General features: G+C 49.6%; 1 protein-coding gene across 1 annotated transcript; it reads left to right on the forward strand.

Annotated features, from left to right (window-relative positions):
- The first annotated feature begins 3,852 nt into the window (after positions 1-3,852).
- On the forward strand, positions 3,853-9,640 carry CCDC86 (coiled-coil domain containing 86). The gene is made up of 4 exons (XM_048853916.2): positions 3,853-4,189; positions 4,551-4,680; positions 7,549-7,623; positions 8,531-9,640. The coding sequence occupies exons 1-4, from the start codon at positions 3,915-3,917 to the stop codon at positions 8,648-8,650; spliced, it is 600 nt and encodes a 199-aa protein (XP_048709873.1). The 5' UTR covers positions 3,853-3,914; the 3' UTR covers positions 8,651-9,640.
- The last annotated feature ends 4,868 nt before the right edge of the window (positions 9,641-14,508 follow it).

A 14,508-nucleotide genomic window follows, 5' to 3' on the forward strand; every position in this document is an offset into this window, starting at 1 on the left:
TTTAAACTTTCATTTCAGCTTTTGAAAACTGGAGAAAATGGGGTAGTTACCCCCCACTCCCTTTTTTCACTTTTTCCAGTGAAGAAAAATGGGGAACAAGTTGAGAAAAGTAAAAATAAAATTAAACACTTGTTCACACTTTTTTTCAGTTATAAAAGAAATTACAAATTAGAGAAAGTAGCACTTTTAATGACTTTTTAAAAAACTTTTTTCACATCTTTTCAGTTCAAAAAAGCTAAAAAGTGTGAAGGAGCTTTTCACTTTTTTAACTCTTCCAAGTTGGAAGAAGTTTAAAAAAGGGAGCGGGGGGGGGGGGGGGGGGGGGATTTCAACAACTTTTTTTGCTTCCTCCATTGAAAAAAACAAAGAGGAGAAAGTCACTGAATGAGGAACTTCCAAAACATCCCCAAACCCAAAGGAAAACTGAACTTTTTCAGTATCCGAAACAAAACAGCATTTTAAGTCAAAAATTAAAGAATAAACGTTCCTTTAGTTGAGGAATGTCAACAAAGAGGCTTATTGCAAAATGTCACTTCAAAATACCCTGGACATTTATTCCTTAGGAAAAGGCTTGTTTACATAAGGAAACTGACCAGAATAATTATTTCAGAATAGCTCCCCATCTGGACATTCTATTCCAGAATAAAAGTCACTTTACTCCAGAATGTGCTTTCAAAATGGAGTAACTTATTCTGGAATTAAATCACTTTTATTCTGGAATAGAGCGTCCAACTATTCTGGTCAATATGGTGCTGACAAACTGTAACATAAGAGAATCAAGAAAGTGGTGACAATACAAACCGCTAAACAGTTTTACATACACCAGTACAGAGGAAACTGGGTGAACTTCTCTGGCCTATGTTCTATAGAAGGTCAGACTAGAATGGTCTAATGGCACCTTCTGGCCTTAACAGCTATGAATCTCAATCTCTGGAAAATGAGGTCCATGGGACACTCTGCCTTGTTTAAAATGGTAAACGGGCCAGCTTCAGGATTCTGCTTAGAGCTCACGCCTTTTCTTGTATCAATCACACAATGAATGTCTTTTCTGCATATAACCAGCACATGGCAATATCAGCGTTAGCGCTGAAGAGAATAACTGTATAATGCTGCTGTTCTGAACACCTGTGTTCTCATTTCAGTATATACCAGCCTCTCCCCGTGCAATTCCCTTTTCAGTTTAAAAGTGATATCATTCTGTGAAATGCTTTGTTCCTCCTTCCCAGCGACGGGGGGAGGTGGCAATGGAGGGAGAGAGAAAGAGCCATGGATGAAGGTGGCAGGGATGGAGGGTGAAGGATGAAGGTGGCAGGGATGGAGGGGAGGGAGGAGGTAGGGATGGAGAGGGTGTGACATTCCCCTCTGGTGTTAGCCAGACCGGTGATCTGCTAGTCAATCCTTGACTCTGAGAGCCAGCCTTACTCTGCTCTGCTGTGAGAACCCCCACACCTGAGCTGTTCACGCACAGCCTCTGGCATGTCAGCTGCTCCTTGGATTGTGCAACCAAATTACACTAGCCAATATCTCCAGTCCCAGATACAACCCTAGGAACCTCCATCTTGCAGAGTTCAGTTATACCCGCTGGACACTGCAAGCTTATATGAGTTTGTCAATTTAACAAAGAAATTGATATGCACCAGGCTTGTTATCCCAAGGGGAGTCTCTGACATGCTTCAAACCAAACGCACTGCTTCAGAGAGAATAAATAAAAAAAATGATTAACTACAAAGATAGATTTTAAGTGATTATAAATCAAAGCATGACAAGTCAGATTTGGTCAAATGAAATAAAAGCAAAACGCATCCTAAGCTGATCTTAATGCTTTCAGTGTCACCATAACAATGGGGGCCAGGGTCAGTTTTGGGGGGTTCCTCCCCGTTTCAAGGAAGTGTCAATGTCACACACTGGCCTAGCAAAACAATACACTTGTGTGCCCCTCACAAAAATGGCAGACATCAGGAAGGGGGGGCCTGAGAGCCCATCACAAGTACGGCTGGGGTAGAGGTTTGGGGAGGGTTCCCTCCTTCCCTTTCCTGTAGGGTTGCCAGATGTCCAGTTTCTACCAGAATGCCTGGTCGAAAAGGGACCCTGGCAGCTCCGATCAGCACTGCTGACTGGGCTGTTAAAAGTCCACTTGGCATCAGCAGGGCAGGCAGGCTACCTGCCAGGCTCTCTGCATATCCTGGGAAGTGGCCAGCATGTCTCACCAGCTCCTAGGCATAGGGGTGCCCGTGGGGGCTCCGTACACTGCCCCTGCCCTGTGCACCGGCTCCACAGCTCCCATTGGCCGGGAACTGCAGCCAATGGGAGCTGCGGGGGCAGCGCCTGCAGGCACAGGCAGTGCATGGAACTACCAGTGGCCGCTATTCTGCCTAGGAGTCGAAGGGACACGGTGCTGCTTCCCGGGAGCCACCTGACGTAAGCACCACCCTCACCCCCCAACACTCCCACCCTCTGCCTCAGCCCAGAGCCCCCTCCTCCACCCTAAACTCCTCATCCCGGCCCCACCCCAGCGCCCACACCCCAGCCGGAGCCCTCACCCCCCCCACGCTCCCACCCTCTGCCTCAGCCCAGAGCCCCCCTCCTCCACCCCAAACTCCTCATCCCGGCCCCACCCCAGCGCCCGCACCCCAGTCGGAGCCCTCACCCCCCCCACGCTCCCACCTTCTGCCTCAGCCCAGAGCCCCCCTCCTCCACCCTAAACTCCTCATCCCGGCCCCACCCCAGCGCCCGCACCCCAGCCGGAGCCCTCACCCCCCCCACGCTCCCACCCTCTGCCTCAGCCCAGAGCCCCCCTCCTCCACCCCAAACTCCTCATCCCGGCCCCACCCCAGCGCCCGCACCCCAGCCGGAGCCCTCACCCCCCCCACACACTCCCACCCTCTGCCTCAGCCCAGAGCCCCCCTCCTCCACCCTAAACTCCTCATCCCGGCCCCACCCCAGCACGCGCACCCCAGCCGGAGCCCTCACCCCCCCCACGCTCCCACCCTCTGCCTCAGCCCAGAGCCCCCCTCCTCCACCCCAAACTCCTCATCCCGGCCCCACCCCAGCGCCCGCACCCCAGCCGGAGCCCTCACCCCCCCCCACGCTCCCACCCTCTGCCTCAGCCCAGAGCCCCCCTCCTCCACCCCAAACTCCTCATCCCGGCCCCACCCTCACTCTCTGCCTGGTGAAAATGGGAAAGTGAGCAAGGTTAGGAGAGAAAAAGGGGGGAAAGGGCGAGTCCTCGAAAAAGTGGTGGGTAGAGGCGGGACTTCGGGGCAGTGGGCGGAGCAAGGGCGGGGGAAGGGTGTTCAGGTTTCTGCCGTTAGAAAGTTTCTTTCTGATGCCCCCTCACAAACATGGCGGACGGGGGGCGGGCTCGTCACTGGTTCCCCTCACAAACATGGCGGACGGGGGCCGGGCTCGTCACTGGTTCCCCTCACAAACATGGCGGACGGGGGCGGGCTCGTCACTGGTTCCCCTCACAAACATGGCGGACGGGGGCGGGCTCGTCACTGGTTCCCCTCACAAACATGGCGGACGGGGGCGGGCTCGTCACTGGTTCCCCTCACAAACATGGCGGACGGGGGCGGGCTCGTCACTGGTTCCCCTCACAAACATGGCGGACGGGGGCGGGCTCGTCACTGGTTCCCCTCACAAACATGGCGGACGGGGGCGGGCTCGTCACTGGTTCCCCTCACAAACATGGCGGACGGGGGCGGGCTCGTCACTGGTTCCCCTCACAAACATGGCGGACGGGGGCCGGGCTCGTCACTGGTTCCCCTCACAAACATGGCACCTGACGTCGGTCCGCTTTGATTCTGAGCACGCGTAGATTTGCGAACGGTGCGTGTCGCGCGCGCTAATGACGTCGCTGGCCGCTGCCCTCGCTGGGAGGGACGCGGCGGGAGGCTGCCGCCGGGCACGTGGCGATGGAGCCGGACCAGGGCGCCAGGCGGCTGCGGAGGAGCCGGAGGCTGCAGGCGCAGGGGCTAGAGCCGGCGCCCGACCGTCCCCGGGAGGAGCCCCCGGCTCCCCCGCTCGGCCCCGAGGACGGGCAAGCGGGTACCCCCGGGGAGCCCGGCCGCGGCGAGACCCTGGGGGCGGCCCCGGCCTTGCAGCGGCGGAATCCGGGCAAGGAGGCGCCGGCGGTTCCCAAGGGGAAACCCAAATCCGGGCGGGTGTGGAAGGATCCCGGCAAGAAGCGGTGAGCGGGGAGGCCGGGCGAGAAGGTGGGGTGCGGCGGGGAGCCAGGAGCAGGCCCATGGAGCGTGGGGGCTGGCGGAGGGAGGAGACATGGGTAGGGTGGGGGTGGCGTAAGGAGGCTTGAGGCGCTGGCAGCTAGGATGGCTTGTGACTTCCCCGTGATGCGTTACAAACAGACGCAATTGGAGATGGGCGCTAACGCTAAATGGGCACCCGGGATAACGCTTCTCCCGCTTGTAAAAGTGCTCTGGAGCCCGTTCCTGGCCTGTTGCTGTGTGAAGCTGTCTTAATGCAAATGCTCGCCTCTGTGTGTTGGTGGCTGATGGGAATTCTCTCTTCTTCTCCCCCCCCCCCCCTTTCAGGTTTTCCCATATGATTCAGGACAAGCCCCTCCGCACCTCCTGGGAGCGAAAGATGAAAGAGCGCCAGGAGAAGAAAATAGTCAAGGATTTTGCCCGGCATCTTCAGGAAGAAAAACAGAGGGAGCGTGAGGTAACAGGAGCGGATGGTGCAGCACAGCTCATTGCCCAATTATCCCAAACCTTTGTGTGTGTCTCCCCTTCCCCGCACCCACATGTTATCACAGTAGTAAACTAGGCTCCAAGAGGAGGCCTGCATGAGTTAATGAACCCCAAGATCTTATGGTATCCTGATGTTGGAATTGCCACTCCTCTACCTGTTGTGATCAAGTAACCTTGCTGTTCTGTCTCAGTTCCTTCAGCTCTAAGTCTCCAGTGCAGAAATGCTTCTCTCAGGCTAGAGAAGCCTCCCTCATTCACCCCAGCTCTAGTTCCCACCTCAGCTTGCCTCTTGTTTGCCTCTAATGTAAGTGTTGTTCTTGAGCCTGACCTCTCTCCTCTCCACCACCCTCCTCCAGTGTCTGGGACCTTGTTGCCTCCATTGCAGCATTGCCTATGCATGCTGCTGCTTTAGCTCCACCCCGATCTTTGGCTCTCCTTCCTATGATTTCCCTGTGTTCCTGTTCTCCACATTCCTCTTTGTGGGATAATGATAAATACGAGGGGATACAAATATGAGGTATCAAGCCTGCTGTGTCAGAATATAATATGAAAAGGAGTACTTGTGGCACCTTAGAGACTAACCAATTTATTTGAGCATGAGCTTCATCTGATGAAGTGAGCTGTAGCTCACGAAAGCTCATGCTCAAATAAATTGGTTAGTCTCTAAGGTGCCACAAGTACTCCTTTTCTTTTTGCGAATACAGACTAACACGGCTGTTCCTCTGAAACCTGTCAGAATATAATATGACCACTAAGCGCAGCCTGGGCTCCAGGGGAAACTTCTGTTTGCTGAGATTGTTCCATAGGTGGGTTGTTTGCACCTTCTCTGCAGCATCTGGTGTGGGCTGCTCTCAGAGACAGGATATTGGGCTGGATGGATCTCACCTTTTATCTGGGGTGGCAGTTTGCATGTGCAGACACCTACTGCCATGTGCTGATCCCATCCCTTCCGTCCTGAAACAATTCTACTGGTTTTCTGTTAAGTTCCTGATCCAGTTTTGTTTAAAAACCTGCCACATCCTAGCTCCAGGCTATCACATGGACTGTCTCTTCCTTGCTCTAGCCACCTTCTCTCTTCCTTCATACCATACAACTTATTGTATTGCCTCTTCTTCTGACACCAGTGTCACCCCTCTGTTGGATGGTAGCAAAAGTTTGGGGGCCTTGCCGTTTATTTCTCCAGTAGAGGAGAAATCAGAGACACAGTCTGGGTATAATCTAAGTGTGACTTTGATGTATTTATGCTATACAAAGGTTTGGAATAATTCAATTTTTATCATTTTGATGGATAATATCAATGTTTATTTTTAAACATTGTTTCTGTTTTTTTATTTAAATTTTCACAATTGTATGAAATTATGAGGGAGGGGGTCAGACAATAATTATTTGGTGTTTAGTCAAACACTGGGATTCAAAGAGCTAAAGCTTTATCGCTGTTCAAACACAAATTGTCAACATCATGTCAATATGCAAAGTAAATAGCTTTAACTCAAACCCTAATAAGTTCTCAAGCAGCACTTTTCTTTCTTTGCCTATCTGTACCTTTCAGTTACTATTGCTGGAAATATTTTTTCATCAATTTCAGCATGTATGGTGAAATCAGCATTTACTGATAAATATCTAATACTTCCAAGCTTACCCATACACCAGTTCTGGAACAGAGGTGGTCAAATAGCATACAGGGCAAATCTATCCAGGAATTTCTGAACAGCACTAGAGCCTGGTTCCCAGCGAACAACTCTGCCTCCAGAATTGACTGATCAGAGCAGTGAGCAAACACCCACCACTGATGTGGCTTCCTCCTTCCCAGGATCATTGCTCCCAGAACCTTGCATAACCCAAAACTAAATGACCCAGCATGTCTGTCTAAGAGTCACGCTGTTTAAAGGGATGCTCTGCAATTCCAGTGTGCTACACTTCAAGCCACTCCTTGATCTTCTCTTTCGGAGTCTGTGGGTACCTGCGTAAGGAACAGAAATTTGATAGAGGCTCTTTAACCTACCAGACAAAGGCATAACAAGATCCTATGACTGGACATGTAAGCTAGATAAACACAGACTAGAAATTAGGTGAAAATTTAAGCTCAGATTAGATGACCACAATGGTCTTGTCTGACTTTTAAATCTATAAGACTTGTGCACTAAGAAAAAGAACTTTGGAGAGTATAGAATAGTGCCGCCTGCTGGAACCGCTTCAAGGAATTAAGCCCAATAGTTGGTACATAAGCTCCCTCTGGTACATAATGCAGCAGCCCTACTACTGAGTGGCACAGGTCCCCACAAACTCATCACCCCAGTTTCCTGTCATTTACTGTCTTTTCTGTCACCTCTTTGGATACAGAGTGCAAAGCGAGGGGTGTGTCCTGCTATTCAGAGCCCTGTGTGGGACTGTCTCTGGCCACCTGAGATCGCCTTTCCTAACTGCAACTCCGATCCCAGCATTCTACTGAAGCAGCAAAACCACCTCCCAGTGGGAGAGGCTTATGAAAGGAGTCAGAACTTCCATAGCAGAGGTCCCTAGATTATGTAGCTCTCACCCACTCATCATGTTGACTCCCCTGTCTCCCAGGAAGGATCTCTACACACAGACACACAACTAATTATTAAAGTACCTAGAGAGAATCTCACTGGGCCTGGTGCAAGAGCCTTCTCCGCTGCAGCTCTTGCCCTCCCTGTGCTCTCTTGCCTCGGTGATTCCATCTCTTCCAATCTTTGCTGGGGACCCCTCTCACCTTCTCTGCCTCTTCCCCCTTTGCTCCCATTCCTGGGCATGACCCTAGAATGCAGTTTCCGTGAACAGCAGGATATAAAATCAAAGCTTCACTCTGCTGTTTCTGCAGGAGAAAAAGCAGCGCCGGGAAGAGAACTTGAAACGACGCCTGGAGAACGAGCGGAAGGCGGAGATCGTACAAGTGGTGAGTGTCTTGGCTTTTTAGCCTCTCCTGCAGGGAGACCCAGAACCCCCCTCTCCAACATGAGACGGATTCATTTGGGGGGCTCCTCCTCCCATGCTCACTGTGTCCCGGATGCTGCTTGGGAAACTATATTTGTATTGAGGCCTGACACATGCCAGATTTTCGTAAGTTTCTGGGGTCAACCCAGTTTTTCTCCCTGCAGAGACTGGTTCTTGTTGAATGCCCAAGGCAGGGACAAGAAGGTGAAAATGAACTGAGAGAGAGAGAAATCCAGATGGATAGTGGGGAAAACAGCCTCATACTGGAATCTGTGAGCCTCTGGAATAGTCTTTTGTTGCAGGGGGAGCCCGTCACTAAAACTATTCAGGACTGGACTAGGCAGAGCCCTGCTGGCCATACTTTAGGGAACAGCCCTGTTTGGCCCTGAGATGCATGACTTGCCCCAGTGGCTGACAACTTTCCACTGAAACTGTTTTTGACTGAAAATTGGAGGATTAACTTTTTTTGTGAGAGTTGTCTTTTTATTTGAAAAACTGAAATGCTTCCATTTGGAAAAGCTGCCGTGGTGCCTCCTAGGAGTTGTAGTCGAGTTACCTCATGCTCCCATTCTCCTCTCAGCTGGACTCACCAGCCAGACTACATTTCCCATGATGCACCACAGGCAGGCCTGCCCACGATGTACATCTTCACGAAGGGACAGTGCGATACATCATGGGAGATGTAGTCTGACCAGGCAGCCCAGCCTATAGAGGAGAATTGGGATTATGAGGCACTTGAACTACCCTCTCATGAGATACCACAGCACCATTTTTTTCTGACCAGCTGTCTCCAATAGGTGTGTTGTCCTTGGTCTGTGTTGCTACATGGCTGAGGTTCACAGCTTTTCTCTCTTGCTCCACCCCTGCAGATCCGGAATCCGCTCAAGCTGAAGCGTGCCAAGAAGAAGCAACTGCGCCGGATCGAGAAGCGGGATACGCTGGCACTATTGCAGAAACGCCAGGCGCAGCGCAAAGAGGCCAAGGAGTGAGGCTGCAGAGGGGAAGGGGAATAAGGCTCAGGGCAGCTGTTTTTCTGGGGTCCATCTGTCCTGACACTGCTTTCCCAGCTATCCTGCCCATCCTTCGCTGGGGACTCCCCATCACCTCTCCTCCCTGCAGTAGGCTGATCAGCTGCGCTGAGTACACGCTGGCTCACTCACGAGGGGTTATACAAACTCACGGGCCGCACGGCTGCTCTTAAATGGAAACCTGCATTGTCTTCTCTTGCACCAGCGAGGCAGGATGCTGCAGTCCACAGCGCTGGGAGGTGTCATAAGCCCTAATGAGACAGGGATGAGGTGTCCTCATACTGCCTGACTTGGGGCAAAGAAACCAAAGACCGTGGCAGCTGAGCCAATGTGTGAACTGAAGCCCCTGCTGTTAAAAACTCTGAATCCTCTTAAGCAGCGCATGCTCACTGGCTTGTGGAGCTGGTGGGAGCAGGGCTGGAGCAGGGAGCTGCTTCTGGTGTCTGTCTTGGCCTGTGCCTCAATAATTTGATCTTCTGTTAGGAGGAACCACATAGAAAAAGATTTGGGTTTGTAGGGACCTAGGTTGTGGACTGGATGCTGTCTGTTGCTGTCTTATATTTGTAATGGTCTGTCACCTTGCTCTGTGGTAAAGGACAGAAGACCCAGCTGCCCAGAGTAGGCCAAGCTTCTCTCCCATCAATCAGCCTCTTCCCCAGGTTTGAGGTGGGTGTTCATCATTCTTGCCTTAGCCAATTGGCCTTTCTGCTGAGACTGACAACCAGGGGCCTGATTATTAAATGAGGGTGGGTTTTTATTTTGCTGGACTCTTCCTGGAAATCTGCCTCAGGTGACCCACTAACTCGTTGAAGAGGTTCCTGGCAACAGCTAGGAGAGAATGACGGTGGGTTGCTCCCAACCACATCAGGGCTGTATGTGAGAAGGGATTTGTTGATCCATCCATGTTTGCTCTGGCCAAAGAAATGAAACAGAAGGAAAAATACCAGCCAAGCCTGTGTCCTGCTCTCTCCTTTCCGTCCAGAGGAGTGTAAGGCGCAGGGAGTGTCCACAACAAACACTGATGGGGATGGCGGGAGGGAGTCAGACATGCTGTGCAGGAGCCATTCAGCATGGGGTGAAGGCTTGCGGCCCTAAAAGGGGCAGCGGGTAGCGGTGCGCTGCCTGCGCCCACAAGAGCTGCCTGGCAGCTTCCATTGGCTGCAGTTCCCCCACCCCAGGGGCTGCAGAGACATGCCAGCTGCTTCCGGGAGCAGTGTGGGGCCAGAGCAGGCAGGGAGCCTGCTTTAGCCTCGCTGCATTGCCACTGGGAGCCACCTGTGGTAAGCGCCTTCTGGCCAGAGCCTATACCTCGCACTCCCTCCTGCACCCCAAGCCCCAGTTCAGAGCTGCCTCCTGGTCTCCAAGCCCCTGCCCCAGGCTCATCCCGGAGACCCCTCCCACACATAAGGAAGCAGGGGGGCGCCTGTGTGTAGAGTGAATTGCTGGGAGGGGGCAGCATGGAGTTCGGTGAGGGGTAGATCTGTAAAAAGAAGGATAGAGTGGTGAGGTGGGCCTGAGGTGAAAGGGGTTGGTAGTGAGGATTAAGGCTGGGCATGAGGGACACTTAGAGGTGTGGCCAGACGTGTATATGATAACAGGGCCTTTGATTGATACCTCCTGCCAGGCCGATTCCTGTAGCAATACATCAGCCCATCACCTGCAGTTGGCAGCCCTCAGCTGCTGGACTTCTGCCTCCAGCCCTGCCAGGCCCAAGTGGTGCATCCTGTTGCCTCGCTGCACCAGCAGGCCTAGCAACCCGCTGAGCTGCTGCATCCATCGCCCAAGGTGAGTCCTGCAGCTGCTGCAGTAACAGGCCCATGTGGAAGAGCCTGCCTGGCCAGGTTCACTATGGTAAAAGTGGGTGGTGGAGCCCATAGCAGAGGGGCAGGATGCCCACTGAGGCTTAGCTGCTGCTTCCCCAGTGGGCGAAGGGTGGATGTGGCAGCAGCCATGGAATTCTGCCCGGCTATGCTGGTAACCAGTCCCTCTCTCACTGAGCATTCACTGAGAACTCCACATTACAAGAGAAAGGTTTAAAGGTTGAGCTGAAGATTAAATAGCTGTAATGCACTTGTGATCAGCAATGGCTTGAAATATTAAGGGAGCAAGATTGCCGTTTAAAGGAAAATGGCCACAAAGGCGGCAAGCAGTAAATGTGGTTCTGAACTCTCAACACCAGCAGACTTTGGCTAACCATGCATATTGCCAACAGGAAGCAGCTTGCTTATAGGAAGAACTGCAGGCTATGAAGGTAGTAAACAGTGCAGCTCTGGAAAGCAGTGCTGTAGTGAGCATTAAGAAAGTTGTGTTCAGAAAATTGGAGGAAAAGAACAGGGTTAGCTCTCATACGAGTTCAGAAAACTTTTTCTGGACTTCCTTATGGAAGTAATATCAATAACCTGAAAAGAAGTGAAGTTTTTCTTCCCAGTAGGGGATTCTGATTCTGTAGAGAAACAATGGGTAAAAGAAAAAACAGAGTCATGTATGACTTGGAAATTAGTGCATGGAAATCCCGAGTTGACTCTGGATGGGAAGGTACCATGTGATGTAACACAATCAGAAGGAACGTTAATGTCACAATTTGGTTTAACAATGAAAACAGCAGTAATGTTTAATAATTCATATACTGCTTTAAACAGTCTAGGAAAAGTTGTAGGTAAAATACAGAAAGGATGGCCACCTCCAAAGAAAAAACTCAAGGTGCACTGCTGATAACTTTCCCCAACAATGGGCCACAAGGAAAAGAGGAACCCGCAAAATAAACAAAGGGGAACCAAGGAAAGAAGAGGGCAAAGATAAAAGTCTTGCCTCTTGTGAAAAGAAGAGAATTTCTGATCCGGGCAGAAATTGGCTTTGGAGAAAATTGCTACAGTATGAGCCTCTGGATCAGATTGATAGGCTACCCACTAAAGAATTGTTTCCGAGATTGGCAAGTCATGAGCAAACCTATGGCTCCCCCATGCTCCAAAGACCAAGTACAGGCGGCGGTTCGCCTCCCTAGCTCCCCATTGTCAGCAAACGATCATGCTGACATAGTGGCACATTTAAAATGGGTTGAATGTGGAAGACCCACAATTTATGTGGTGATTAATAGCAGAGCATTCAAACAAAATATGTTAATAGACACAAGTGCCACTTTTGGTACGGGTAAAAAGAATTTATTTGGACCACCAGTAGCAATAAAAAGATTGCAAGGATTTAATGAAACAGAAAGTAAAGTGCCATTTAGCTAGCCAATATCTCTTTGGTTAGGAACAAATCGAGGAATAGGACAATTTGGCCTGATAAATTTGGATGGCAATGGAATAATAGGAATAGATATGTTGAATAATGGTAGCCAACTAGTCATAGGCGCTGACTTCCCCTTTTTCCCCATGGGTGCTCAACCCCCCTCCTCTGCCCTCAACCCCACCCCCACTCCACTCCTTCTATGAAGTCCCACCCCTGCCCCTCCTCTTCCCACCTCTGCCCCACCCCGCCCCCATTCCAACACCTTCCCCAAAGCCCCTGCCCCAACTCATCCCCCTCCCTGCCCCTATTCCAACTCCTTCCCCAAATCCCCACCCCGCCTCCTCCCCCTCCCTTCCGGAGCGTGCTAATGTTGCCAAACAGCTAGGTGGGAAGTGCTGGGAGGTAGGCAGAGGAGTGAGGATGCGGTGAGGTTGGGGGAGGGGGAGGAGAGCTTGCCTGCCAGTGGCAATTTTTTTTTTCCCTGTGCGTGCTCCAGCCCCAGAGCACCCATGGAGTCAACGCCTGTGCAACTAGTATTAATGGACGAAGTGAACGCTCATAGAAGAAACCTTGAAAGAGCTCAGTAGAATAGCAAGGCAGATGAACAGGCTGAGAAAGGAACCAAGGAGGGGATAGTATGGCAGCCAAAATTCCGATCAACCCCAATAGCAAAAATAGAAAGAACAAATTGATTTAGTAGTGCTTCAGAACAGGGAGCCTAAACCCCCTAAAACAACTTTAAATGAGATAAGCACTAGCCATCGGCTGATAGCTAGTTTGCTCCCTGGATGGGAGAAGCTACAAGAAGTGGATCACTTACCTCCACTGTTCGTATTACTGCTATTACAGAGCAATGTATCTATGGCATTAGCTTGTGTACAAGCACAAACACGGACTAATGATGTGGTAAAGGACATCATAAGGGATGGAATGAGTGGGATTTTGCCTTTAGAAATAAGCATTACGTAGAAATATGCTACTATCTGAACAAAAATTGTATTCTTGGTAGAAAATGATAAATTTTACACATGATGTACAATTAAATCAAATTACCACCTATATAGTGATAGAATGGATTTTGGCATTAGGATTAAATGTTAATGACGCTTTAATGCAGCCAGTGGAGCATAAATTGTGGGGCATGAAACAAACCTTTGTATGGAAAACTGGAATTTGAAGCCTGCATGGAAGAGTGTGGGTATTGGATATGTTTGCAGTTATGATACTATACAACCATATGATATATGTTTAAGTTCAGAAAAGAGAAGATGTCATTACCCACTCGATCCTTTTCCACTTAATGGATCTGTAGTTGTGTATATAGGAAATGTGTATGTACTGGAGGTTGGTGTAACTGGTTTGAAGTTAATCGTTTATCATAACACATGATCCTCAGGAAAACCAATGTCTATGCAATATAACTACTATAATAGGGTGTGATTTTAATTTTTCATTGCCTGAAAGAAAAAGTGAAGACATTAAAGATCAGTTTCAGATATATATCAAGATTAACCCAATACCATTGGGAATGAATATAAGTTTAGTTAGGCAGCTATTAAGGCATTCTGACTTACAAAAACAATTACAGAAAGCTCAGGAAAGTACACAGAAAGTCATAATCATTGCACACCACTCTAGTGATGAACAAGTTATGGAACGAATACAAAAAGATACTAAACATAGGTGGTGGAAGATATTTTTGGAATGGTCTCCCACAGCAACAGGATTCTTTAATGCTATTCTACATCCTTTAGTAATAATTTTGGTGTTTCAGGTTTTGGTGGCAATTACACTTATCATTTTGGTGTGCTTGCCCAAAGAGAAATTTAAGCAGCTGAGCATATACTGTCCACAAGTCTTAAAAGAGTTATAATGGTGCACAAGGTGTGCAGCCTTAGTGAGGCAGAATCAAGGATGACAAGATATTGTGCCAGCAAGAAGAAATATCTGCTTGGTCTCATGGAGAGCCTTGAGCTAATGCTGGACAAAACTGAACATCCACTGAACTCACTAATTAGGTGTTGGATTGATAAACAAGTATATCATGCAATAAGGAGGGGACTGATACAAGAGATTTATCTGGCTGCCCTATTCTGTGTGGAAATACAGCACTAGAAGCACTGTCCAGAACTAAAGGTGCTGACCTGTTACCATTAGTTGAAGCAGGGAGAAATTGAGATTTGGGCTTGTTTGAATTAGTGAAATTGGAGTGGTGACAGTGAAACATAATGTTAAGGTACATATACATGTATAATTTGTTTAATAATCATGAGGCTTTAAATAGTTAATAAAGATGGTTTTAAGCGGTTATGGCAGCTGCAAGAAATCAAAGCTGGGAAAACCAAACTGGAGGCCTTAGAATGATCTGGCCAAGGGCAAGCAGGCAGGTTGGGGGTGAAATAAAGGTCACTCCAAAAACCTGAAGAGAGGGGTCAGTTAGGTAGAATACAGGTCTTCAAACTGGTCCAGCCTTAAGAGCACAGGTTTTCAATCAGGTCCAGCTTTGATTGACAGGTGAAGGCCTTGAAGCTGATTGGCTGATAATGATTGGGATTTAAAAGAGAGCCAATCAGGATAAGCTAAAATCT

The sequence above is a fragment of the Caretta caretta genome, chromosome 6 (genome assembly GCF_965140235.1).
Source record: "Caretta caretta isolate rCarCar2 chromosome 6, rCarCar1.hap1, whole genome shotgun sequence".
Lineage (NCBI taxonomy): Eukaryota > Metazoa > Chordata > Testudines > Cheloniidae > Caretta > Caretta caretta.

Bases quoted from the DNA above. Each gene is read 5' to 3' on its own strand.
- CCDC86 (XM_048853916.2), top strand. From the start codon at position 3,915: ATGGAGCCGGACCAGGGCGCCAGGCGGCTGCGGAGGAGCCGGAGGCTG. The intron at 4,190-4,550 runs GTGAGCGGGGAG...CCCCCCTTTCAG, and splicing joins AAGGATCCCGGCAAGAAGCG to GTTTTCCCATATGATTCAGG. The intron at 4,681-7,548 runs GTAACAGGAGCG...CTGTTTCTGCAG, and splicing joins AAAAACAGAGGGAGCGTGAG to GAGAAAAAGCAGCGCCGGGA.